The following is a 24,584-nucleotide window of genomic DNA, read 5'->3' on the forward strand; positions in this document are numbered from 1 at the left end:
TCCTTAATTTTACAACTAACTATGAATTTTTAATCTCTGATTTTATACCGGTGCAAATGACCGTGTAAAATCTAAATTCAAGTCCGAATATTATATTTAATAAGGAGATATCATATCATATATTTAATTATAAGGTTAGCAATAAAAAAAACTTATTAAAATAAAATTGCTTTATCTATAAAAAAATTATATTTGAATATTAAAAATGCAAAAGAAAGAGTGTAAATACGTAAAAGGATGGGTGATCTCCAAGCCTTTACAATGACTTTTTCTGAAGTAAATTTGAAGCTCTTGAAGTCGGGTGACTAAATAAAAATTGTCCGAGTTGTTTGGGGATGGAAACAGAACTAACAATGCCCCAACAGTGCACCAGTTTTAAGTATTGAAACAAAATTGTAATGCCAAAAGAAAGAAGATTCCAAAGTTCAATCATGGCAATTTTTTTCATGACAAGTTACCGACTCATAGCTCTTCATCTGGTTCATCATCATCCTCATGCGACTGATGAGAATAACTGCACGTAAAATAGAAAAATCATCTTATACGAAGATCACTAGATCAGTAAAACATAACTCTATACGTCAACATTTAAACCTAGGACTTTTCTTTTAAAAAAGGGAAAGAACCACAATATCTTTTTATAAAAATAACAATCTACAAAAGATATGAAATTGAAGAATGAATTACAATTTCCGAGTTTCTGATGTTTTTTTTGTTAATATCATTTTTTTTATACCTTTTATTTTATTTGCGTTTTTAGTCTTCCACTTCCAACTTTAATCCTATAGGAATGCCAACTATATGGCCACCAACTATATCAAGTTAGGTCACTACTTATAAGCATAGGTTGTAAACCTTTAAAGCTAAGTCCCCGCTACTAAACTCACACTTCTAAAACTGGCCTTCATTTGAAGCACAATTACTACACATGGCCAGCCTTGTCCAGTAGTTATTATGCTTGTAACCAATAAGTTCAGTATTTGTTAAGTGACCGATGGATTCAAATTTCAGATTCAATATTACCTTGAATGGACGCAATGCTTGCTCAAATCTTGACATAGAACTTTCCTCACACCTCCAACTTTCACAGACCCTTTCTTTATCAATTCTGCCAACTGCAGTATCATTCAACATCGGTAGCACTACATTGTTAGCTTCTGTACAAACAAAAATGGCCTTTGAAGCTAGAAATGGCTAATCAGGATGAGAATAATCACCTCATCTTCAGTTTCCTCCAGTAACCTGTCCCATTTTAAACACATGGGTTAAACTCAGTAGACTATGATCTTATTGGCATAACAACATTGGAACAGAGGCCATTTACAAAAGTAAACAACAACTTAAGAGAATAGGTCAAAAGCATTTGGCATCTCACCTTCCACAATAAGATGATATCTCTTTTGAATATGCTCGAGCCTCTTGCATAATATTGAGCAAAAAATAGCTGTTAATAATAATTTAACAAAAATTTCAAAAAACTATAGAAGAGTGAATTCGCACTAGACATCCACAGTTAAACCAGTTAGTAATTTGGAAACATATAAGATGTTAGGTGAAGAGTCCATCAATAATCTACCATTTTGGGAGTACATGAAAATGAACAGAAAATTCTAATTTATTCAAAGAAATCAAGGTCAATAAGCGGAAGAAAATGACTCCCCAGGCGCAAATTTGTACAAGGCTTAAAAGCATACTAGCCAAAGTAAAGGAGAGATATGGTTAAGTACAAGAAAGTACATACCATCTGAAAGATAGTAATCAGTTTTGACCCACCAGCTTGTAGTGGAATCCATCTGCAAAGAAAAAGACGAAGTTGCATATTATTTACAATGTCACAAAATTTTTTACAGAATATCCATCTTTTATACAAATTTCAGTAGAAACCTCATTAATAGAACCATGTCCACAAAAATGCCTTGTCTGATTCCAAAAAAAAAAAAAAGAAGAAGAAAGAAAGAAAGAAAGAAGAGAAAGAAAGACACGCCGTGACAGAACAAAAAATTTTGAAACATGCCTTGCCTCAAATATGAATGAAAAGGACATGATTGACAGAGAAACCAATCCTTTGAAAATACCTTTTGAAGGGTGTATTCTTGCATCTTCTCGCAAAGTCCATCCAAGAGTTCGACAACTCTCAGTTCGCTGACTCTATTTGAAATTTTGAAGCATTTGCTCAGTTACAAAATTAGACATTGTTACAGAAATTACACCCAATAAGAAATAATTTATTTGACAAGAGTTCATATAAAGAAATGTCCATAACATTTAAATAAACAGTAGTTGTTTTAAAGGTCAAAGGCATATATCTTAACTAAAAATTAAAGTAAAACGTACGTTTCTGAGTAAATTCAGTTTATATCAATATGCAACACCTGATTCTACTATCTAAAATAAGTGAAACATTGAAAAGAACAAAATTTTGCCTGTTTAAAGCCATTTGCTGATCTAATTGTTATTCACTAAGTCCAGTCCCTTGTTCTTAATCTCCCATTCTAAATTTAATACGAAGCATTACCATCAGAAACGAACATTGCGACTCATATAACTGGTCTTTTTACTCTCTCCTTTTTCCGCCTGCAGAAGCTGAAAGGAGATTTTGAATATACCTGTAATCGATTACCTTTCCTTCACGCTGACCTTTAGAATTCAATCGATCTCTCATATCCAAATTATTCTTTGGTTTCTCCTATAGAGTGTGAAATCATTACAAGTTCCCTTAAAACAAAAGCGAAAAGAACAAGAGAACAAACAGCAAAAACCGTTACATTTGAAAGTCCTTGCTCCAACTCATCCTGCAAAGCATTTGCAAACGCGATCACATAACATTAATTATTTAGCTAATAATAAACAGCAAGCACTAATATCGCAAATAAGATCAATTTATCTGGCAAAGACGCTCTGAGTGATAAAAAAAACAGAGATCATCGAAATGAAGGATCTGAAATTATGATCAGATGAAGTGTGCGACGCAATTTCTGAGTAAAAATGTGAGACCGAAGAAGAGATGAGGATGAGAAATACCGCAACGGCATAACATGCAGCACACTTGTCTTCGACGGCCGAAACAATAGTGAAGGTCGAGATGGTGAAAATGGTGATGAGCAACACTGCCACTGACTCCGCCATTTTCTTCCCCTTCTTCTTCTTCCTCTTCCTCCTCCTCTGGTCCTCTTGCGTCCCTACCAACTTATGATTTGTGTTTAAAACCCACGTCAGTTGGCCCAACCCATCCTAAAATCTCGAGCCTTAGATTCACATCCTAATAACGCGAATTAGGCCTGTTTGGTTGGGGAACTTAGTTAGGTAGTTTGAAGTACCTAAAAAAGCGTTAAAATTTGTTTTGTTGGTATTTTTCTGAACTTCATGAATGAGAACTAAAAAAACTCTCTCTAGATGGAAAAAAAAAAAGTAAAAGTAATTACTTCTTGGGTTCACTCTCCAGGATGTATCCCATTTGAACCTAATAGGGACTGAGAAAAAAAAAGTCTAATAATTTGTAATATAGTCCCTGAATTTTACCAAATTTTATTATTTAACCTCTATATTTTTATAAATAAATAATTTAATTTTTAAAATTTTATTTTATTAATAAAATAATCATTATATCAAATTTACTATTAACTAAATATAAATGGATAAAATCAATTCAAATTAAAGTGATTAAATTGTTATAAATATTAAAGCTATTTAAACTATATTGTTATAAATTATTAAAATTAAAAAATTTAAATTGTTATAAAAAGTAAAATTCGAAACTAAATTATTATAATTTAATAATAAATTTTGACACAAATAATATTTTATTAATAAAATAAAACTTTAAAACTAAATTATTTTTCATTAGAATGAGTTCTATTAAACCTTAGCATTATATTATAAATTACCTTTATATTTTTAGGGATGTGCGAGAGAACATTTTTTTTTTTCGCAAAAACGTTTCTACTGATCTTTGCAAAATGAAGAGCAAGTAACCTAAGAGCGAAATCTTAAATGAGCAACTAATTGGAAAAAGTTTTTTTTTTTTTTTTTTTAAAAAAAAGGAAAGGTGCAATTTTGCATTCATAAATCAAGACATAATAATGCAACGTCATTGGTAGCAATAGTAAGCTAAAGAACAAGACTGGATGCCTTTAATGCTCCATTTTAACTTGTGGTTAAGACATAAGAGATCAAAAATAATTGCTCGTTGCTCTTCCAGAATTTGTTACTCCAAAACATAAGCAATATATTTTTCAACTTGGCATGTTAGGAACACACACACAAACAAACAGACCAGCCTCGCCATACCCGCACCCCACCGAAAAGGAAAAAAGAGCACAACCATACCAAATAACTTGACAATAGTCCAGCTCTTTACCCAATCTATACAGGAGATGGGAAAAAATGGCCAAATACATATAATCTAAACAAACTAGGAAATTAGCGGCAAGGAGAAAAAAATATTATGGACAATTGGACTGCCGACTAGAAAGCATTCCAACTTCCAGAACCGCTTTTTGGAGTTTGATTGTCTGATGAAACCTTAAATGGTCCACTGGAGCCAAATGGGTCTGCGTCGTCAAAAGATGAGAAGGCACGACTATGGCCATAGTCTTTTGTGCTGCTTATGGAATCAAACCTCGTAAGCTTCTCTCCTGGAGAAAATCCACTTTCTTGCATGCTGAAGGAATCAAACCTTGAGAAATTATCAAAGCTATCCCCTGCTTCACTGTATCTTGGGGAGTTGCCAAACCTGGAGACTGGCGAACCTGCAACAGAATCTTCAAAAAATGGACTCTTTTTCTGAAAAATACTCTCAGAGGATGGCGATTCCGTTCTTATTGGCTTTACACCAAAATCACCAGTTCCAAAAAAATCTCTATGCTTATCAGAATCTGAATCCTGCCAGATGATAAAATTATATAAATAGTTAATACAAGTCATGCAGCGAATCCCTTTTGAATCCAAGTGGCTCTATTTAAATGAATCAGCAACTACCCTTAATAATAGTCAAACAAAGAAAATAGCAGCACATGTACAGCCATAAAGCTTGCTGAACCCTATCGGTATTCCTTTTTTTTTTTGGGTAAAAGAGATGGCAGAAATCTTTAATGGTAAAACTCTGCTCGTGCATCACGCTAATTGAAGCTAAAAACAAGGTGCACCAACGAGAATGCCTAATTAAAAGTATGAAAGAGTCTAGTGTCAGGCAACTGTAAGATTGCTTCCACTTGCAGTACCAGAAGTTTCCTCAAATACATGACACCACAATCTCAACAAAGAAGAAATTTCTGGATCTCATTAAACCCTATGAATGTACAGAGATATGCATGTGAATGCTACACCCAAATGCTAGAAACTAGCAGACATCCATGAACAGCTTAAGTGTCCAGTACTGTTAAATCTGGAAACCTAGAGCTCAAAGGAGCTAGGGTATAAATGTTCAAGACCTAGAGGAATGTCCAGTAGTCAAATCCACCAAACCTAATGTCACGTTGAACACCTAAACAAATGTATAAATGTTAACTTTGAATTGATAAACTAATGACATGTTAAACATCTAAACAAAACAATGGATTTACAAATGAGACCTTATATTTTGAGAAGGGTAGATAAGACTCACCTTAGTACTAGCAGGGTTAAATCCCCAGACTGAGTCTGTATCATCCTGAGTGTCAAAAGCACCCCATGTAGATTCATCAAAACTTCTATTGCAAGAAATATAGAAAAGTTTGTCACCACCATAATTTTGAGCCATAGATCCACAATAAAGCAAGAAACAGATACCCAAAACACAGAAATGGATGGACATAATACCTATGTGTTTCTGCATCTGGATCTATGCTTTTTGCAAAAACATCAGAAGACGGACTATCTAAGGCATTTCTTCTAGCTGAACCACCTTGAGGGCTTCTTGCCAATTCATCTTCACTGTGGGTATATGCAGATTCACCCTTGAGGGCATGTTCACCACCACTCAAGAAGTTCCCAGACTTGCCATCACCATTCGATAAAGAATCAGGGGTTAGACTACCATCTTGTGACACTTTCTCTTTTTGTGTGGCAGAAGCATTTTTCACATCAATTGTGAGGTCATTGGCAAATCCTGAAAGGGACAATGGCATGTTACATAAATAAAAAGCCTTACCAATACTTGTCCAAATTCTCATTTAAGAGCATATGGTTGATGGCATTTATTAGAGAGGAAGGGATAGAAGAGGTGGAAGGGGAAAGAAAAGGATAAAAGGGGGGCTGGGAGAAAATTTGAGGACGAAACATGAGAAAAGATTCCATGCCAGAAATTCACCTTCATCTTCGAACTTATCCCAGTCTTCATCCCAAACAGCTGCTCCTTCTTGAATTCCAGGTTGCCAACCTTAAAAATCACCAGATGAGAACTTGGTAATCAATTTGTTTGGAACTGGGTGGAAACTAAAACTAAGACGCTTAAAGTACAAAATGCACAACACAAGGCTTTTCACATGGCTCTGGCTAAGCACTATTACAACAAGCGCAATCCATGCAGATACATGCCAGTTGCATAATACGATCTATTACTCTTGAATTGTTTGAGGACATGTTTCAGAAAATGATAAAATCCACAAGGAAAGAACTGTGTCCAAATTTTAAACATTGGAAAGTAATGAAAGTACCAATAGGAAGCTCAATCATTGCAGTTGACTTAACCTCTAACCCATGTTTCTTGCAACGTTCAATCAAAGCCTTAATTAGCTCATCAAGATCAGATTGAATACGATCAGCACGGACCTATACAGGCCAATAACTGATTAGAGTTGAATAAATCTCCATTGACTCAACAAAGCTAAATAGTGAGAACATACCTGAAGAATACCATCGGCACTCCCACCTTGTTCCATGTTAATAATTGCCTGATTCAACTCAAACTTCCTTTCCTAATCATTAACAGGTGAAATAATTATCATGGAGTAAGATTTCACACAACAATTACAAACATATAGTCCTAAAATACAATACAATGTCATAATTGTCCTCTTAGGTTGAGAAATGTGGTAGTAAATCTTTTAATTAAAGAATGTATAGCATGCACACAGATAGAGAGAGAGAGAGAACTATTAAATAAAAGGAAAGTTAAATGCTACATGGGACTTAAACAGTTGGAAAAATCCCTAAGCCAATTTATATCTACCTGAATGTCACGAAATGTAGCTTCTTCAATGGTTAATTTAGATGCTACTTCTGCCACTTGCTTGTACTTCTCTTCATATTTTTTACCCAGCATCTCTGCCTGTTATGTACATATTGACATGAAGCCAACAGAAGTAAAATCTTGATAGACAAGAGCTACCTAAACCTTATATTTCAAAGAATACCTCACGCTTATCTGCCAAGGCCCTTTCAGTGATTTCATTTAGCCTATTATCACATCTGCTTTTATAAAGCACCTGACATATATTGACCAAAAGATTAGAAAAAAACGGTCCAAGAATGGGATATAGAGTATAGACCTTAAAGTTTTCAGAGTTTAGGACCATATTTAAAAAAATAAATTCTTTAGGGTTCTTACTAATAAATTAACACATAAAAATAGCTAAGTAAAACTATTTTCATGTCTAGGATTAAATTACAAGTGCCTTTTTAGCAAAGGAGATATTTTATTGCAGATATGTGTTCAAGTGGAGCATTGAGTCATTGACCAGTTTAAAAGTTTCCAAGCTAGTAAAAAAATGTAAGTGTTGCTTTCAACAGAACAGTTTCTTTCTGACAATTAAACTGGTCTATCTCTACTTGAACACATATTTAGTGCCTTTATATGAACATTTTCATTTCTTCTCCTAGCTTGGAAGCTTTTAAACTAACAAGCAATGCAGGGGTGCAGCCTCATGCTGCAAACAAAAACACTCAAGTCTCAGGTGATTTTTTTTTGTGAATAAGCTTCTCAGTCACAGGATATCAACACCAGCAACAGAAATAAGGTATGATGCCTTTCTAGCATAACTAGGTTATCAAAAGCTTTTTTGGTAATTCAGAAATTTGCATGTCATTGTTGCATGCCCAACATTGACAAAGACTGGGCAGTGACGAAAACAATTAAAGTGAAGATTAGGTAATAGAAGCTACTTACAAGGTCTTGCATTTTAGTACGGTAAAACTCAATCTTCTCTTTTGAATCCAAAATCACCTTTTCTGGTTCATCAACCTGAAATAAATTTAAGGCAGTCCTTATATCATCCATAAGTGCATTTATCCTTTTAAATTAAGAAATTAGGTAGCAAACAATACTGTATGAGCTTTTATGAGAGGTCCTTGGGAAAAAATAAAAACAATAAAAAATAATGCTGTGATTGGATGAGGCGAAAATGGAGGGAATGGAAAATAACCAGTGGAAAATAAGCATGACAAGACATTTTCCGCCGTTTGGTTAACCAATGAAAAATTCTAACAGAAGGGAAAATAATGGTTATTTTACATTGCATATTATCCCTCCAAAATGGAGAGAAAGTTGACAGTAAAAGTGAAAAAGTGAACAATTAAGTAGAAAATTACATAACTATCCCTTTATTTTTATTCATATCTTCACCGTCGCGACCAAATGCATGCAAGGCTATTCTTTATGATTATTTGCTATGACTAATCCAGCAGCAAATTTGAGCATATTTGAGTTCCACGCTAACTATTTTTATAGAATATTTCTTTATTTATAATTTTTCTAAGTATTCTCTCATGTAATCTTTAATTTTATTCCATGATTATATAAAAATTATTCTCTTGTAATATTTAATTTTATTCCGTAATTATGTAAAATTATCTTTTATGTTAAATTTAATAGGTTTGGTAGTATTATTATTTAATATTTTTAAATTTATTATAAATAATTTATAGAATAAGGATAAAATTGTATTTTCAACTATTTTCTTTCCATTCATTTCTTTTCTAAATAAAAGAAAATAAATTTATGTTCCTTTCCATCCTCCTTTATTTTCTACTTATCCAAACATAGAGGGAAAATAAAGAAGGAAAAATAGAACTTATTTTCCTTTCCCTTCCGTTTTTTTATCCAAACAAAGTGTAAGGGTAAAAACCACTAACAGTGGGATTACAGGACAGCCATTACACAAAACAATAATGTACTTTGATCACATGAAGAGCAGATCTAAATCAGACATTCAAGAAACAAATAGCTGACTACAGCACAATAACTCTCTTAGCCATAGACTGAAAACACTAACTCTAACTCTACACATTCATATTGATTCAGGTACATAAATTCACTCAGAAATTTCACCCCAACCCAACTCCATGACTAATAACTGAAATTCAAGTCAAAGTTCAAGAAAGATAATTCAAAGTGGCATTATTTGTTCATGGCCATTATATGAATAAATATTTCAGCCCCATTTTAGTTTGTATAAAAAGAAGTCACACAAATCATGCATTCATGCTCCTCTGCACTCTCTATTAGAAGGGCTGAAAAAAATTAGTTCTCACACTCAAGTTAAAACGGTCTACATATGATTTTAGAATGTAAAAAACCTCTAAGAAATAAAAATTCCACATCAATCAAACAATATATAAGAGCAAAAGAAGAAAGAGAATTATGCCTTTTTATCTGAGGCCGTTCCATCCTGAGGAGTTGAGTTCTGCTCTCCACCATCACTTTTGTTCAGAAAGGAATCCTCCAAAATGGGTGCTCTTGCGTTCTGCTGATTAGATGCTGTTGCACCATCAGGCAGAGCCCGGGGTCCAGTCACTGGAACTGGTGGCCTCAAACCAGTTGCAGGAGCTATTGGTTGAGTACCCATTCCAGGCAATTGTCCAAAACCTGATGATGAAGACAGGATGGGAACTTCAAAAATTTATAGGTACAGCAAGAAACAGAAATAAGAGAACAAGCAAAATCTATACCAGGACTTTGACCCCATGCTACATTTCCATAAGCAACTTTTGGTTGACCTGTCATGGACAAAAGTGTCTCATCTAACATAACATTCCTTGGAAGTGATGCTGGAAGAGGGCAACCTTCCCTGTACCGCTCCATCAAATAAAGAGCAAAGCAGAACTCCCTCAAAGAAAGCATACTATCGTTATCCTGATCAGATAAGTCCCAGACCTGCTTTAAAACCTCTAGAAAAAGAAAAAGGAAAAAAAAAGGCAAATAGACTCATTAAGCATAAGCAATGACAAAGGAAAAACAAAGAATACACAAGGCTGGAATGCAATAACACAAGAAAAATACAAGTATACCAACAAAGTTATCTCCTATAAATCAAATTATGGGGTATTGAAAATCATCACCATCATCATCCTATAGAAAACACCTACTAGGTTAATTTTCCATGAATTATTACTTCGTTCGAGCCAATAAGAGAGGGAGAGAGAGAAAGAGAGCATAAAGCCCAAAGCCATATGAAAAATAGAAATCCATACCTCGTGGTAGCCTCCAACTCAAAAATAGATTACGTGCCTGCTCACCAGTGATTCTTCCATCTCTATCCGTATCTACTTCCATAAACACTTTAGTATATTTCTGAACATCTGATGGTTTCATCTTTGGCCAAGGAATCTGTGAATTATCAGATGAGTTTCCAACTCCAACTGGGATGCTAGGGGATGTGATTGAGGAAGAACTTGAAGCGGAAACTTGTTGATCCGATGTTGGGAGCGATTGAGCTCGTTGAAGCTGACCACCTAGAGGTTGCATGGCAAAAGCACTCTGAAGTGAGTCAAGTGAGTTGGACTTAACAGCAAGGTGACCTCCACTAGAAGCTGGAACTGCAGTTGCTAAGGCTGGTGGACCACTAGAAGAATAAGCAGGCATGGAAGTTTCCTTTTTTCCAGTTGATGAGAGTGCAGAAAACACATCACCTCCAAAAGACGAGTCAGTTGCAAACCCATTTCCAGAAACAACTAAAGCTTTAGAATCATTAGAAGTTGGTTGGGAAAACATAGAAACTTGAGTTTGTGGCTGCATAGTAGCACTGGGTGTGGATGGAGGGCCAGTCAAAGCTGCACTAGTCTTTCCACTAATCCAACTGGTTGAGATGTTTGAGTTTGGAGTGGCAGGACAAGAAGTAGAACTGGGAATGGCTTGAGGGGAACCAGATGCAGTGCTAGTAGCCATAGCCTGAGAATGACCCACCACACTACCACCTCTAGAAAATTCTGGACTAATAATGCCCTGAGTGGGACGGGAAGCAGTTCCAGGAAGGGTGGCCTGAGGTGGTCTCATTGACTGACTCTGTTGAGAAGGAAAGTAATGCTGGTTCATGCTAGCATTTGGAACTCCTGGCCCTCTAAAGCCAAGATTCTGAGATGATGTTGGGGCAACTAAACCCATCTGTGGGGCAGATGCAGCACCCATTGGGTTTGCCTGTTGAACAGGAGTGGCCGGAAGAGTAATTTTTGGTGGTGGAATTTTAGCTGCAGCAGGGCCATATAATGCTGCCTTGACAATATCTGGTGTCAATTCTCTTTTACTCTGTGCAACTGTCACAAGTTTGAGAGCATTATAAAATTCAGTACGACTGAGGAAACCACTACGACTCTGATCAGCATGTGTCCAGATCTGCAACCACATAGAGAAAATGATAGAAGGGAGAAATGATTAGCATGCACCATAACATGATGCATTACTTTGGTTCTTCCTTCCCATAAAGAGAAAAATATAGCTGGGAAAAGAAATCTGATACTTATACACACATAATTGAAGGTCCTATCATCCTGTATCAATCATCAGTCTACCAAAAGAAATGCCATAAAACCACCAATGACCCAATTCTCTACAAATGCGAACATAAAAGCCACCGGTGCAAATCAGAACCTTGTTAAACAATTCATTCACTTAAATTAGTAATGTGTTAAGCGATAGAATCATTCACCTTTTTGCTTTTCATATATCCATGAACATGGAATCTATATTCTGATACATAGGTTATCAAAAGGCAACCAGTCTAGTGATAAATGGAAAACACTAGCTATCCATTAAGAACAACAAACTATACAACTGGCAGTAAGTTCTATTTTCAAGCCTTTGAGAATAAATAATTCATAACGCTTTTGGGCGTTCCAAATTTCATATCCTTGAAGCTCTTCAAAGAAATTTACATCGAAAATAAGCACCGAACCGCTGATAGCCAAAATTAAGTAATTGAGTTGGGTCAAACAAAATTTTCAGATTTAGACATATCATAACCGGTGATAATTTGCGGAAATACATCTTTGACCTAAATTTGATCAAGATTCCAACTGACGCGAGGAAGCACGTAGAACAATCATTTGAAATGCGAAACAAGCAAACTGAAAATTTAAAAAGAAAAAATAAAATCAAAGGTTGAAATGATAAAGCACCTGAGCAAGAACTTGTTTGGGCAAATTGGCTCCTTGAAGAAAAAAAACAGCTTCAGCTCCACTGATCCTGCCATCTCCATCTAAATCAGCTCTCCTGAAGTAAGCTTCGAATTGATCCATGTTAGGTAGTTGAGTTTGTCCCGCCATCTCCAGGCGATATCGTTAACTGGCTAAATCCTCAGATTAGATCTCCCTAGGAGTTGCAGCACAGGTTTGGTAATTGGTATTATGCTATTAGCCCCACAATGGCGAAATATTTATTTTCGATTAAAAAATATGTTGCTATTGTATAGTTACCTAATTTCCTCTGGTTAAAATATATATATATATATATCTAATTTCCTATTATTACGCACCATTGAATTGCTTTTTTATGAGAATTATTTGAATCATGAAAATCATCTAGTTTAGGAACTAAAATGGCATTTTTGGTCTAAATATCTTAAATAGCATTTGAAATATACAATTTTAAACAAATAAAAAAAAATCATATGTGGTACTCGAATGCATTCGCTAAATAAATATATGGACTAGTCTTAAGTATGTTTTCTAACATTATTAACTCTACAAAACTTAAATATATGGACTACTTCATACCCAGATGCTATTAAAAAACAAATAAATAAAAAAACGAGATGCAAGTTTGGTTTTGCTAATTCATAAGCTAGCTTTCCAATTAATCTTGATTGTGTACCAGTGGAATAACAAAGTGGTTCATTAAAATTCTCCGTGAACAATTTAGTGAGACGAAGACTTTATAAATAATGTTTTAAATAAATTAATTTTTTTTTTAAAGCATAAATAAATTAATTTATTTGAAGTTTTTCATGTGAATTCATTATACAATATTGAATTTAATTTATGATTTTTAAATTAGTTCATCAGTTTATTTTCCGTTAACCATTTATCCAATTATTAATTTACTTGCTAGATTATATGCGTCATTGATTTAGTTAATAATTTTTTTTTCTTTTTCTTTTTTTTTCCAATTTAACAGAGCTAAATCAATTTAATATTATGAAATTAATCCGAAAATTTAATTAATTTAAAGATAACTTTCTCTTCCCCCACCTTTCCTTCCCTCCTGTCCATATATCTTCCTCCCTCTCCCGCCTTTTCTTGCCCAAACAAGGATCAACACGCAGTGAAAAAACAAGAGACCGCGTAAACTCAAAATTTCCCGCCAAAATCACAGTATCCACTTTATTACATTTCTAATTTCTCTCCGTCGCCAGCTCTTCTTTTGTTCATTGTCCTCTTTCCGTGTTTCCAAAAACCTCCACCGAATCGCACGATAATGGTCTCTGCAACTCCCGAAAGCAAGAAACCAAACCCTAAAACTAAAAATGTATATCACATCGGTGGAATCAAAGTGGAATTTCCGTATCAACCGTATGGAACGCAGCTCGCTTTCATGGGAAGGGTCATTTCTACCCTCGATCGAGCTCAGAAAGACGGCCATTGCCATGCACTGCTTGAGTCACCTACTGGTACAGGGAAATCCCTCTCTCTTCTTTGCTCCACTCTCGCGTGGCAACAGAACTACACGTCCAAACAACAGCAAGCCAATCAGTCTCATCAAAAACCCAATCCCGAGGCAATGTCCGATCCTCTGGCCCATGGCGGTGGATTTATTCCGGAGACACAGCCTTCAAGTAAGCTGGAGACTGATCATTGTGTTAAACCATAACATTTTTTCCCTAAAGTAACAGTTGATGTATAACGACCGGAGAGTAACGATAGTTTTCTGTTAGTCTTACCCATTCTTACACATAAAACTAAGTGGGAGTGAAAAGGAAACCAAATTCTTAATTTTTATTTATGTTATTGATTGCTTTCTTTTAGGCGACGAAAAGGGACATGGATTTTAATTTAATTAAATTAATCTAGGTACTTATTTGGAACTCTGTACCGATCAGTCAGGCTAACATTTGATTTTCCATAGGTATTCCACCTTCTGGGAATGCAGAGCCACCCCAATCTGTAGCAGTTAACAAAAGTCAGAAGAAAAAGGTTGCACCCACCATATTTTACTCATCGTAAGTTTTCCAATCTTTAATTAACACCATAAATGTCTCGCTATCTTCTTCTGGGTAATGAAATCTCATTGTTCTTTGTATTGATAGTCGATACATCTCATGCTCCTTATATGTTTCTGATGTTAAATTTTTCGCGTAATATGTTAAATTCTCTTTTAAATTCACCTGGAGATAAAGTTATTTAATAACATGCCGCAATAGTTGATCAAAATTTCTTCTCTGCTGCTGTCTATGGTTCATTAAAGGAGGACGCATTCACAGATTTCTCAAGTGATCCGCGAATATCGGAAAACGGCATATCGGGTGCCAATGGCAGTGTTGGTAGGTTTATTCCTTTCCATAAAGTACTGTACTTTTCTATGTCTGACTATGAGGCGTTCATTAATTAGTTTGCACTTGACTTGAAGTTTATTTGGTCTCATTTACCAGTTATTTATGTTCCTCTTGCTTTCGAAGAAATTGTAACGTTAGAAATTATGCTTTAATTAAATTCGACATCATATCGTGGTTTTATGATGGTATTTATAATTTTTAACTAACTTGACTCGTTATTTTTTAGGTGAAAAATAATTTAATACTCACATTTGGGTGCATACACATATATAAGTTTCTAGATGAGATGTTCTTATGGTGTCTGAAAATCACCCTCATTAAATATCCGAGTTTCAAAGATTATATTAATTATATTTTCTCAAATTTAGATGTCATTTATTTGCTTTCCAGGCTTCAAGAAAACATTACTGCACAAATGCACATGTACGTGGGGGAGAGAATATTGATGAAGAATGGTACACTTTTAATGTTAAATGGCCCATTCGTATGTAGATTATATCCTTTTTCTCTACCTGAAATTTGCTTTTGAAAATTTTCAGCAAACTACTCTTGAAAGATCCAGATGCTGGGTGCTCACAATTCAAGTGAGTTACTTGTCAAACCATATATAATTGATTCATTTATCTTATTTTACATAAAAGAAAAATTACTTTCTGCAATCAGAAATGCAAATAAGGTCAAAGCTCATCCATCACTTCAAAGTGGAGGTTGCCATGAGGTCCACGATATTGAAGATCTTGTTAAAGTTGGAAAAGTTGTTAAAGGTTTGTGTTGTACTCTTAAGAATCTTGTTGCACAATATGTTCCAAACACTTAATTGCCATTCAATATCATATATGCATTTCTTTTCTTTTCCAGGTTGTTCATACTATGCAGCTCGCTCAATGGCAGATGATGCACAGTTAATTTTCTGCCCATACAGCTATATAATTAATCCAGTCATCCGAGGAGCAATGGATGTAGACATTAAAGAAGCCATTATTATTCTTGATGAAGCCCAGTATGTCTTGCAATTTTCTGTTAAAAGTGCTCAGAAAAACAAAGAATTTAACAAGTTTACATATTCTTTGTTAATCATATTGTGTATATAAATTTATTGTTGTTACTTATTTGAGCAATATCTACTAAACCTTCAGAACTTGCATCCACTCTTACATTCTGTGAACAAATATGGCCAGCGCTTTTTTTTCTTTTCCTTAAAGTTTTCCTAGTGTATAGGTGCAACTTATGATATTCAATTTGTGGCAGCATGATGTTTGCAAATGTACAAGTCCTTTTTATTTCCTTTAAAATGAGATTTTCAGCATTTTCTTTTAAAGCAATAGAAATTGCATGTATCCCATGGTTTTGGAATATGATATATTTACACATCTGCTAAGCTAGTATCTGATTCATGTCAGTATCACCAGCCATGTTATCCTCAGTAACTAACTGATGCTGGATTTCTTTGTACATTTTAAGTTGGGTTTCAAGTCTTATTTCTTACTGAAAATCCTGGTCTTCAGTAACATAGAAGACATTGCTCGCGATGCTGGAAGTGTAGATATTGAAGAAGAGGTTTTATATAGTAGGTTACAAAACCTGATAGCTTTTCATTTCATCATTAAATCATTATTTCCTTACTGTTGCCATGTTGCCAAAGAATTGCAGATGGAATTACAGGAACTCTGTATGCTCAAACCCGCAATTTACCAACCCTTACATGATATGGCACAGGTAATAGCTGTACTTAACAATAGTAGAAGCTTGAAATATCGTTCGCTTGTTTACCAGTTGATAATTTGTGCTAAATATGCTTAGGATTTGTTAAGTTGGATTAACCGGAGGAAAAGCACATTGCAGAAACGTGAATTTCAGCACTACTGTTCTTGGTAAGTTCCTTTTATTTGTTCATCTATATGTATAAACTTTCTGTGACAAATTGCTCAATATTATAATTTAAACATTATTGTCAAAGTGTGACTAATTTTTCTTTGCATTATAGTTGGAGCGGTGATAAGGCCCTGAGGGAGCTTGAAGAGGCTAATATTTCACAGCAGTGCTTTCCAATCTTGCTGGATTGTGCCACAAAGGTTTCTTGTTGCATTCTTTTGGGTTTGATTCTTGTTACTTTATGTGATCTTCACCATTTACACTGTTTCTGAATCTTACTTTGTTTAAGGCAATTAAAGCTGCAACAGATGCGGAATCTGACACAGATCATTTAAGTGGCATGTCAGTCATAGTGTTGGAAGGTATAGGTCGTTGCCCTGTGCTTGTATGGTCAGTGATTCAACATTATAAACTGACTGACTTTGAAAGTTTCAAAGCAGGGTTATTCTGTTCACTTACTTATTTCTTCTCAAGAAATGGTTGTCACACATCTGACTATCAGCTTGCTTTGCAACGATCTATTAAAAGAGATAGAAGTAAGTCGCACAAAATTATTGCCTTTTGATTTACTTTAATAGAGTTATTTATCATTCAAAAATAGGCGATTTGTCACCCAATTTTTGGATGCAGGTTCATTATTTATTAGAAAACAAAGATGCCTTCTTTCATTGTTTCCCTATTATTATCATTTTTTTTTCTAATTATACATGCAGAAAATCCTGTTGGTGACTGGAAGCACACTTTAAGTTTATGGTGCTTGAATCCAGCTGTTGTTTTCGGAGACATTGCTAATATTTCTTTGTCAGTCATTTTAACCTCTGGGTAAGCGTGAGGCATTAACATTCTTTTCTCTGGTCCTTGGTTCAATTACATCCTACAGGTCACTAATTTCTGTATAGAATATTACTTATATATGTATGATTTCTGATGTTTTAGAACTCTATCACCAATGAATTCCTTCTCATCTGAGCTGGGAGTTCAGTTCGGAACTTGTCTGGAAGCACCGCATGTAGTTGATACCGAGTCACAGGTAAACTTTGTTATCGTTATGTCTTTATTGATCCTAATTCTAGTTTGTTCCTCATTTCATATATGGTTTATCAATCTTTTGCATAAGGTGTGGGCTGCTGTAATATCCACTGGTCCTGATAATTATCCACTGAATGCAAGTTACAAAACAGCAGATGAGTTTGCTTTCCAGGTACCTTATCTATTATATCATTGATATAGGATGATCCTAGATGGATTTTGTGCATGTTTGACTCGGATAATATTTTATTTATATCTCATTGTGAAGGATGCACTTGGAAAAACGTTGGAGGATATTTTCACGGTTGTCCCAGCTGGTTCTCTTGTGTTCTTCCCAAGTTATAAGCTTATGGAAAAACTGTGCAATCGTTGGCGTGAAACTGGTCAATGGTCTCGACTAAATGTGGAAAAGAGCCTGTTTGTCGGTGAGACTGATTACTGTTTATATGTACTTGATCATATACTTGACAACTATTCCTCATGAATTGCTGTAATATTTTGTCTCTATGGATTTTGGTCAACCCTTTTTTATTATGTTCTCATAATTTTATATATTTGGCATTCATGTCTTGACCTCTTTATTCTTGGATATCTCTTTGGAGTTATATTAGTTTGAAAATGCCGCTTTGTGCTGGTTAATGCAGAGCCAAGAAGAGGAAGCCAGGAGGATGATTTTGACTCCGTTTTGACGGGTTATTATGATTCTATTCATCAACGTACCAAACATACTGTTGGAAAAAAGAGAAAGATAAAAAAGATAGACCAAAATCACTTCAAGGCTGCAGAACCCACAGAAAATTCTCAAAAAGGAGGAGCTGCTTTTCTCGCTGTTTGCCGGGGAAAGGTCAACTGTTTAATTTCAAAAGCGCAAGTTATCAGATAATTGGATTGTTTTGGTCCAAGAATCTCTGAGCCATTTTTGGGCGTCATTTTCTGTCAGGAAGTTCTCATTATAATAGTAAATCAATTTGGCATTCTTTCTTGGATTAGTCACTAGGATGGTTCTCCTTCAACCAAATTCACTTGCATAGTAAGGAACAAATTACCATACATGTCTTGTTTATCCAGATACTGTTTGGATAATTGATATTGAATTCTGGAAATCTTATTGATGTGCTCTTGAGACAAATGATACCCCCCCAAATTCCCCACAAAAGGAAATGAAAAACTTTTTATCATATTTGGCTCATCTAAATGTTTCCTTACAGTAACAATTGTCGAGGCGCAGTTGTTTTTGGTAAAAATAAATGATGCTCATTTCAAATTATGTGATTTTTTTCTTCCAATTTTCAATTAGTGGATTATTTCTTACAGGTTTCTGAAGGAATTGACTTTTCTGATGATAATGCTCGAGTGGTCGTATCCTTGTGTTTTACATGAATTATATTTGCCATTTTATTTATATTTTCTTAAACATCTTATGCAATATATGTGCCCCTATTGTCTATAAAATTTTCCTACTAGAGGCGTAACTAAGTGGCAAGGAGTGTGCAATGTCTTTTTTTTTTTTTTTTGGTGCTTCCTGTTCGTGTTGGTAAAAGCAATTAATTCAGTACTTATTGTCGTTGCTCTTTCCCCTAGAGATCCTTAACTTCAAAACCCTTAACATTCAGATAGTAGTTGGTATTCCATTTCCAAACATGTAAGAAGTTATAAAAGCTTTTTAATGAAGAGAGTGTAATTTACAATTTGGAATTGCTTATTGATTCAAAATTCTTCTTAGACATGATATTCAAGTCAGTCTAAAGAAGAACTACAACGACATATACAAAACATCCAAAAAACTTCTAAGTGGGAATGACTGGTACTGTCATCAAGCCTTCCGAGCTCTGAATCAAGCTGCAGGTACTCTAATGATTGGTGTTAATTTTAGTGTTTCTTGTGCAAAGACATACATGCATGCACACACACGTTAACCACAAATGTATTGTGCTCAGCAAATTTTTACATTTAATTTTAAGAATTGTGTGTGTGTGTAAATGTAGATGGTCAAGGGTGAGATTATAATTTTACTATGAACGTGGAGACTATGGCTGTAATGCTGTTTCAAAAAATTTAACATCACCATAACAATTTCTTGGAGGTATTATTCGGGTTAACTAGTTATATACTATATTTGCACGTGATATTATCTTTGTTTAAATTCATGTAGGACGCTGTATACGGCATAGGTTTGACTATGGAGCCATCATCCTGTTAGGTAATTCTTTTGATTGCTTTGATTTATAATCATCATTTCATGTCATCTGAAATGAGTTTCTCTACCTTTATTATGAAACAATGTCTTCTAATTAATTTGCAAGAATTCCATTGGCCATATTTCTAGTTTGGCATTGCCCGGATTTACTGAAGTAAGTGCCCTTTTATTCAGTGAAAGGCCTCAAGGAGAATCTACTGCACCTTGTTATCAATTACATCTAAGTTCTTTGTTATGCTTACATTTTTTAACTGAGAAAATATTTCTCATTTTTTTAAAAAAGGATAAAGAATATGTTTCTACTAAGTGCATTTTTTGAAAATTTATTGGAGTGAGTTTGATGTGAAGCCTCTGCAACCAGTTGTGAAAACCCTGGCCTTGGATAATTTGGAATTTCAATATTGCATTCAGATCATTACAATGAACGAAAACTTAGTTGCAATTTAACCATTGCCTTCACTATCTAGCCAATAAGGCGACTATCTAGTCAATAAGGCTTCTTTTATATGACTCCCACAAGCAGATGAGCGTTATAACAAAGAGCAGAATAAAGCATACATTTCAAAGTGGTTAAAGAAATCTGTTCGCCACTATGACAGCTATAAAACCTCACTGGAGGGATTGAAGTCCTTTTTCAGAGATGTCAAGGTATCTAAATATTTTTGCGTTGCTAAGCAGCTTCTTTCCTATAGCCAAGACAAGTTAGTGGATGAATGATACGTCATTATATTGTTTCTGTGGCTGAAATTGCTTGTAGGGCAACATTGGCAAGAGAACGGTGGATCTCTTGCTGAATTCTGACACTAGCAAGGGGAAAAACATGACTGCTGGTGATCAAGTAAAAGTTTGTGCTCGAAATGAAAAACAGATGTTGAACAAGTCTGATCATTCTGGAGGGACACCAGTGCCCTTGGCCAAGTGCGATGCAACTTCTCCTGAAAAGTTTGAAGATGATGTTGAAGGACAAGCATCTATGCGAATGAATGAGGACATTGACAGTCAGAGAGAAATTATTGACCTAGAATGTGACTTTCAGAAAGATTCAAGTTCAAGGTAAGAGTATCTTGTGATTTTTAGTTCATTTTCAGGTGATCAGATCAACTTCGGATACTGTGGTATGATGATCATTAGGGTCTAGTTTTCAGGTCTAACATGTGAGATCAAGATTACAGCTAATATCTTATCTATGGGTACTATTCTATTGCGCAACAAGGTTCTGTTGACTACATAATGGTGAATGAATGTTCAATGAAATACAAACCTCAAGAAACTTCAGTTAGTATATTACATGTTAGAAGCTAAATAAAATAAATGTAGTTATTCTGATTATACCAAAAAGAAATTTGAGCAACATTTCGTAAAACGAACTGAATGTAGTGAAAGAAAAATTCGATCAAAATTTCCTGCATTATAATCTTGGTCCATAAATCTGGCAATGTTTCTAACTTTCCTGGTACAACATACGGTAATGGAAAATAAAAAAGCATAAAGCTACTCTTTTTATGTTATGTACTAGTATATGAGATCCATACATACAATCATATATATATAGATTATAGGGTGAATATTTGGTTATGCCCAAAGTATCTTTTCTTCCTATTAATTATTGAAACTATGCCTCTTGCAAGATTAAAAGGTGCATTTTTGTAGGTGCTCTGAGGCATCCTTCCAGGACTATCCAGAAGTAACCCTTGTGAAGGAAACCCCTGGTATGGGCTGCACTGGAGCCACAACCAAGTCCAGTTCTTTCTCTAAGGATGGGAACTCTAGTTTAACCATGGTTCAGGCCTCTGCTGAGTTTATAGATCAAGTGTCGTCCTGTCCCTTGTCTCCAACAAATGTGAGCAAAGCTGTTCGCAAATCCCAGTGTTTAGCTGAAGTGACTCCCAAAAAAGACTTCACTGAAAACACCTGCAACCTGATGCCAGAAGCAGAGTCAACCCTTAATTTGAGTGTTAATTCTCATACCCAGAAAAAGAGCAAGTGCATGGTCTGGCCATTAATTGACCTTGTTGAAGAAAAATCTGATTCTCCCAGCGCTCAAACTCCTGGCTGTGTTAGTTTCATAAGAAACACAGTTGCTAATAAAGATGCAAATCGGAAGATCGAATTTGATTTTCCAACTAACCCTTCAGAATGCCAGTCCACTAAGTCAAGAGCATCCCAATTTCTCCCGGTGGGCAATTGTGCTCCATCATATATCTCTTCTGATCCTGCCATGGACCAGAAATTACTCATTTCTTGTTCACGCTGTAATAGCCCCTTGGGTCTTTCTGAAAACCAGCTATATGTTAGGTGCTCATTGACTTCATCATCAAAAGTTTACTTAATGTCTCTTGTGAATGGAGGATTGGAGCCTTGCTCTGAGAATGCATCAACATGCATACCTGTTCTCATGACTGATATCACATCAGTAGATCAGCGTCTCTGCAATAATACTATCAAAGATAAGCCAGGACGGGGTGTTTGGTGTGAAGAAGATGGGTGTGTTTTCCATTCTCTCTTTTGTCCCTTCTGCAACACCTCCAACTGTCTCGGAGTGCAAATCATGGCTACTGATGCATCAAATGTTCAATTACTTAACAAGGTTCATTTTAATGGGATTTTGTATCTAATGTTTTTGCAAATTAAACGTAGTTTCATCTTTATTTTCTTTAATTGGTCCTGCTTTGTTAATTTTTTCGTGCTTCCTATTCTTCTGATTACTGCTTAATGTGCAGATATTGTTTTATTTAGATCGTCTCGACATTCAGAATCCTGAATCAGCAATGGGGGAATCAAGTGAAAAGGTACTATTGACGTTGTAGCTTCTCTTTTTTTTTTTTTATGGTTTTGTGGGTGTCCATGTCAAAGAATCTCAATGGACTAACCATGCATTCACACGTCTGACTGGTTGAAAAAAAATAAAGGTTTGTTTGCCTTGCTTTCATTGTTGTGTTAATAGTCAAGTTATAATTCTGTACAATTGCAGGATTTGCCAGACAGCCAAGGCGTGGATAAAATTTCTGCTTTCAACTCCATTGGTAGATTTTCATATTCCCCACAGCAGAATTCCGGAGGTTGGAGGGCTACAAGGCCAAAGGTGAGAAATTTATGCATGCGTTGAACTTTTAATAATAAGATTCCGCCAGGGAAATATGCACTTTATTTTTTCTTTCCTTGCAGCTGAGGCTACCAAACAGAGGCCAAGTTTCGAACAGAAAGTAAACTCTTTGTACATTGCATATGGCCAGCTTGGATGTATAATTTTGCCATTTTTGTTTTCACTTAAGAGTGATAATTATTACTATTAGTATAAAATAGGCTCAGGTCTGTCTACTCACAAGTGCATGTGACAGTAAAAACAAGTCATTGTAAATTATGTATAATAACAGGATTCTGGCTTCATTTCACTGCTGTTTTGATCGTGTAGATCCTTGTGTGTTGAGCACTGGCACAAGGAATTGATATTCAACAGAGAAAGTTTAGTTAATTGTCCCGACTCCCATAGTGGGCATTGTTTAGATATTTAACGTTTGGGGAATTGTTAGCTTCCGACAATTGGTGCTTTGATTTTGCATTTATGGTGATTGATGATTGTGGGGGCAGAGTCGGTTGGAATTAGGCTTGACGAAGGTAAATTATCTTTACATGCCATAATCAAAAGAGTAAGGTACCTACCAACAATAAGAAATATCTTCTCTGAATATCAAAATCTTTTAGCGAGTGATGGAGGAGCATGAGTGCCAAGTTTTCGTCCATTTGGATATTTCTCTTCTTCAGCAGAAGAGTGATGATGGTTTGCTATTGGTTGCTTTCGCTCTTCTGTTCTGCAACCAATGTTTCAGAAATTGGGCCATGCACTGCAACTTGATTGCTAACCTCTCTGCCTATCTGCTTTGCTCAAATCTACTCTCAAGCCTTTGAACTCTCTGACTCTGAATATTATATAAAACGTATTTTTTTATGAAATAAACGAAATTATAGTATAATTAAAAAATTTCTTCTATACACCCTAGTGTACATGCATGCATCCAATGATGGACTTGTAAACTAATGAAAGCATGTATATCTTCTCTTCAAGGGGTAGTTAGATTTATGAAACAGTGAGTCCATTATAGATTGATCCCATACACCCAAATTTGGAAGAAATCTCCAACATTAAAACCCCAATTTAAAATTTCAAAATTCCTCCTTGATTTTGGGAGGAAAAGAAAACCCCTCTTTTTAGCAATGTTATTGTTAGCCACAAAATAAGGAGGAAAGGGTGGTAGCCCACACATGACACATGCAGAGTATATGATTTTTTAACTAATTAAATCCTTCAATTGCTTTTTTTTTTTTTTGTTTTAATTTCAGTGAATGAAGAAATATCAAAAGAGTTTGATTGAGTACACATCCATCATTCCAACATTCAATATAGTGAGATAAAATTTAGTGTGCTTGACCTGAATCCAGTTTGATATTAGCTTTGGTAAATGATTTTATAGGTGGTCTATTTTTAATAATATTGAATCACTAGTAATAATAAAGAAGCACTGCTTTGTTGAATTGAATTCATGAGACGCAATGAAATCAAATCTCATCTTTCATTTCTTGGGAATTTGGTGCACCTAAATCATGTGTTCTTTGGTGCAGAGTATGATCTTCAACAACCTAGTAATCTTCATGATTGGTCTTCCTTTTTCCCTGCTCTTTCTAATCTGAAAAGAAACGAAACTTTTAAAAAGAAAATGCTGGATAAGTTTAGATCACAAAAATGGGCCATTGAAAGATATTTGGTTTTTGATTGTTTTGTAGGATAGTTTTTTAGCACGTTTGACAAGGAT

General features: G+C 35.1%; 3 protein-coding genes across 7 annotated transcripts; 1 reads left to right on the forward strand and 2 right to left on the reverse strand.

Annotated features, from left to right (window-relative positions):
* Nucleotides 1–272: 272 nt before the first annotated feature.
* LOC110606062 lies at nucleotides 273–3,394 on the reverse strand. Of its 3 annotated transcripts, none has more exons than XR_002486478.2 (9): nucleotides 3,022–3,394; nucleotides 2,766–2,792; nucleotides 2,607–2,686; nucleotides 2,076–2,148; nucleotides 1,742–1,793; nucleotides 1,376–1,444; nucleotides 1,218–1,242; nucleotides 1,024–1,115; nucleotides 273–514 (listed from the first exon to the last, which is right to left on the reverse strand). XR_002486478.2 is itself a non-coding variant. In XM_021744798.2 (9 exons), the coding sequence occupies exons 1-9, from the start codon at nucleotides 3,124–3,126 to the stop codon at nucleotides 463–465; spliced, it is 537 nt and encodes a 178-aa protein (XP_021600490.1). In that variant the 5' UTR covers nucleotides 3,127–3,389; the 3' UTR covers nucleotides 273–462. The 3 variants fall into 3 exon arrangements, 2 of the variants coding, with proteins under 2 accessions (XP_021600490.1, XP_021600489.1); XM_021744798.2 differs by having other exon boundaries at nucleotides 1,376–1,418; nucleotides 2,607–2,674; nucleotides 3,022–3,389; XM_021744797.2 differs by having other exon boundaries at nucleotides 1,376–1,418; nucleotides 3,022–3,382.
* Nucleotides 3,395–4,167: 773 nt separating this feature from the next.
* Nucleotides 4,168–12,585, reverse strand: LOC110606995 (epidermal growth factor receptor substrate 15). 2 transcript variants are annotated; one of them, XM_021746034.2, is made up of 13 exons: nucleotides 12,307–12,585; nucleotides 10,387–11,524; nucleotides 9,865–10,083; nucleotides 9,561–9,781; nucleotides 8,084–8,158; nucleotides 7,332–7,403; nucleotides 7,148–7,246; nucleotides 6,822–6,893; nucleotides 6,633–6,747; nucleotides 6,287–6,355; nucleotides 5,797–6,085; nucleotides 5,603–5,684; nucleotides 4,168–4,881 (listed from the first exon to the last, which is right to left on the reverse strand). In XM_021746034.2, exons 1-13 carry the CDS (start codon nucleotides 12,451–12,453, stop codon nucleotides 4,465–4,467), a joined length of 3,015 nt encoding a protein of 1,004 aa, XP_021601726.1. In that variant the 5' UTR covers nucleotides 12,454–12,585; the 3' UTR covers nucleotides 4,168–4,464. The 2 variants fall into 2 exon arrangements, with proteins under 2 accessions (XP_021601726.1, XP_021601725.1); XM_021746033.2 differs by having other exon boundaries at nucleotides 5,603–5,687; nucleotides 12,307–12,584.
* Nucleotides 12,586–13,440: 855 nt separating this feature from the next.
* LOC110606780 (Fanconi anemia group J protein homolog) lies at nucleotides 13,441–23,263 on the forward strand. 2 transcript variants are annotated; one of them, XM_043953477.1, is made up of 28 exons: nucleotides 13,441–13,961; nucleotides 14,252–14,345; nucleotides 14,591–14,666; nucleotides 15,069–15,133; nucleotides 15,218–15,262; nucleotides 15,342–15,442; nucleotides 15,537–15,678; nucleotides 16,184–16,245; nucleotides 16,321–16,394; nucleotides 16,479–16,549; nucleotides 16,663–16,750; nucleotides 16,840–16,912; nucleotides 16,988–17,086; nucleotides 17,264–17,372; nucleotides 17,487–17,580; nucleotides 17,668–17,751; nucleotides 17,848–18,004; nucleotides 18,224–18,423; nucleotides 18,894–18,938; nucleotides 19,193–19,221; nucleotides 19,303–19,424; nucleotides 19,732–19,779; nucleotides 20,300–20,424; nucleotides 20,534–20,829; nucleotides 21,427–22,363; nucleotides 22,497–22,565; nucleotides 22,748–22,858; nucleotides 22,942–23,263. In XM_043953477.1, the coding sequence occupies exons 1-28, from the start codon at nucleotides 13,604–13,606 to the stop codon at nucleotides 22,981–22,983; spliced, it is 3,816 nt and encodes a 1,271-aa protein (XP_043809412.1). In that variant the 5' UTR covers nucleotides 13,441–13,603; the 3' UTR covers nucleotides 22,984–23,263. The 2 variants fall into 2 exon arrangements, with proteins under 2 accessions (XP_043809412.1, XP_043809413.1); XM_043953478.1 differs by having other exon boundaries at nucleotides 13,442–13,961; nucleotides 16,991–17,086.
* The last annotated feature ends 1,321 nt before the right edge of the window (nucleotides 23,264–24,584 follow it).

The sequence above is a fragment of the Manihot esculenta genome, chromosome 18 (genome assembly GCF_001659605.2).
Source record: "Manihot esculenta cultivar AM560-2 chromosome 18, M.esculenta_v8, whole genome shotgun sequence".
NCBI classification, from domain to species: domain Eukaryota; kingdom Viridiplantae; phylum Streptophyta; class Magnoliopsida; order Malpighiales; family Euphorbiaceae; genus Manihot; species Manihot esculenta.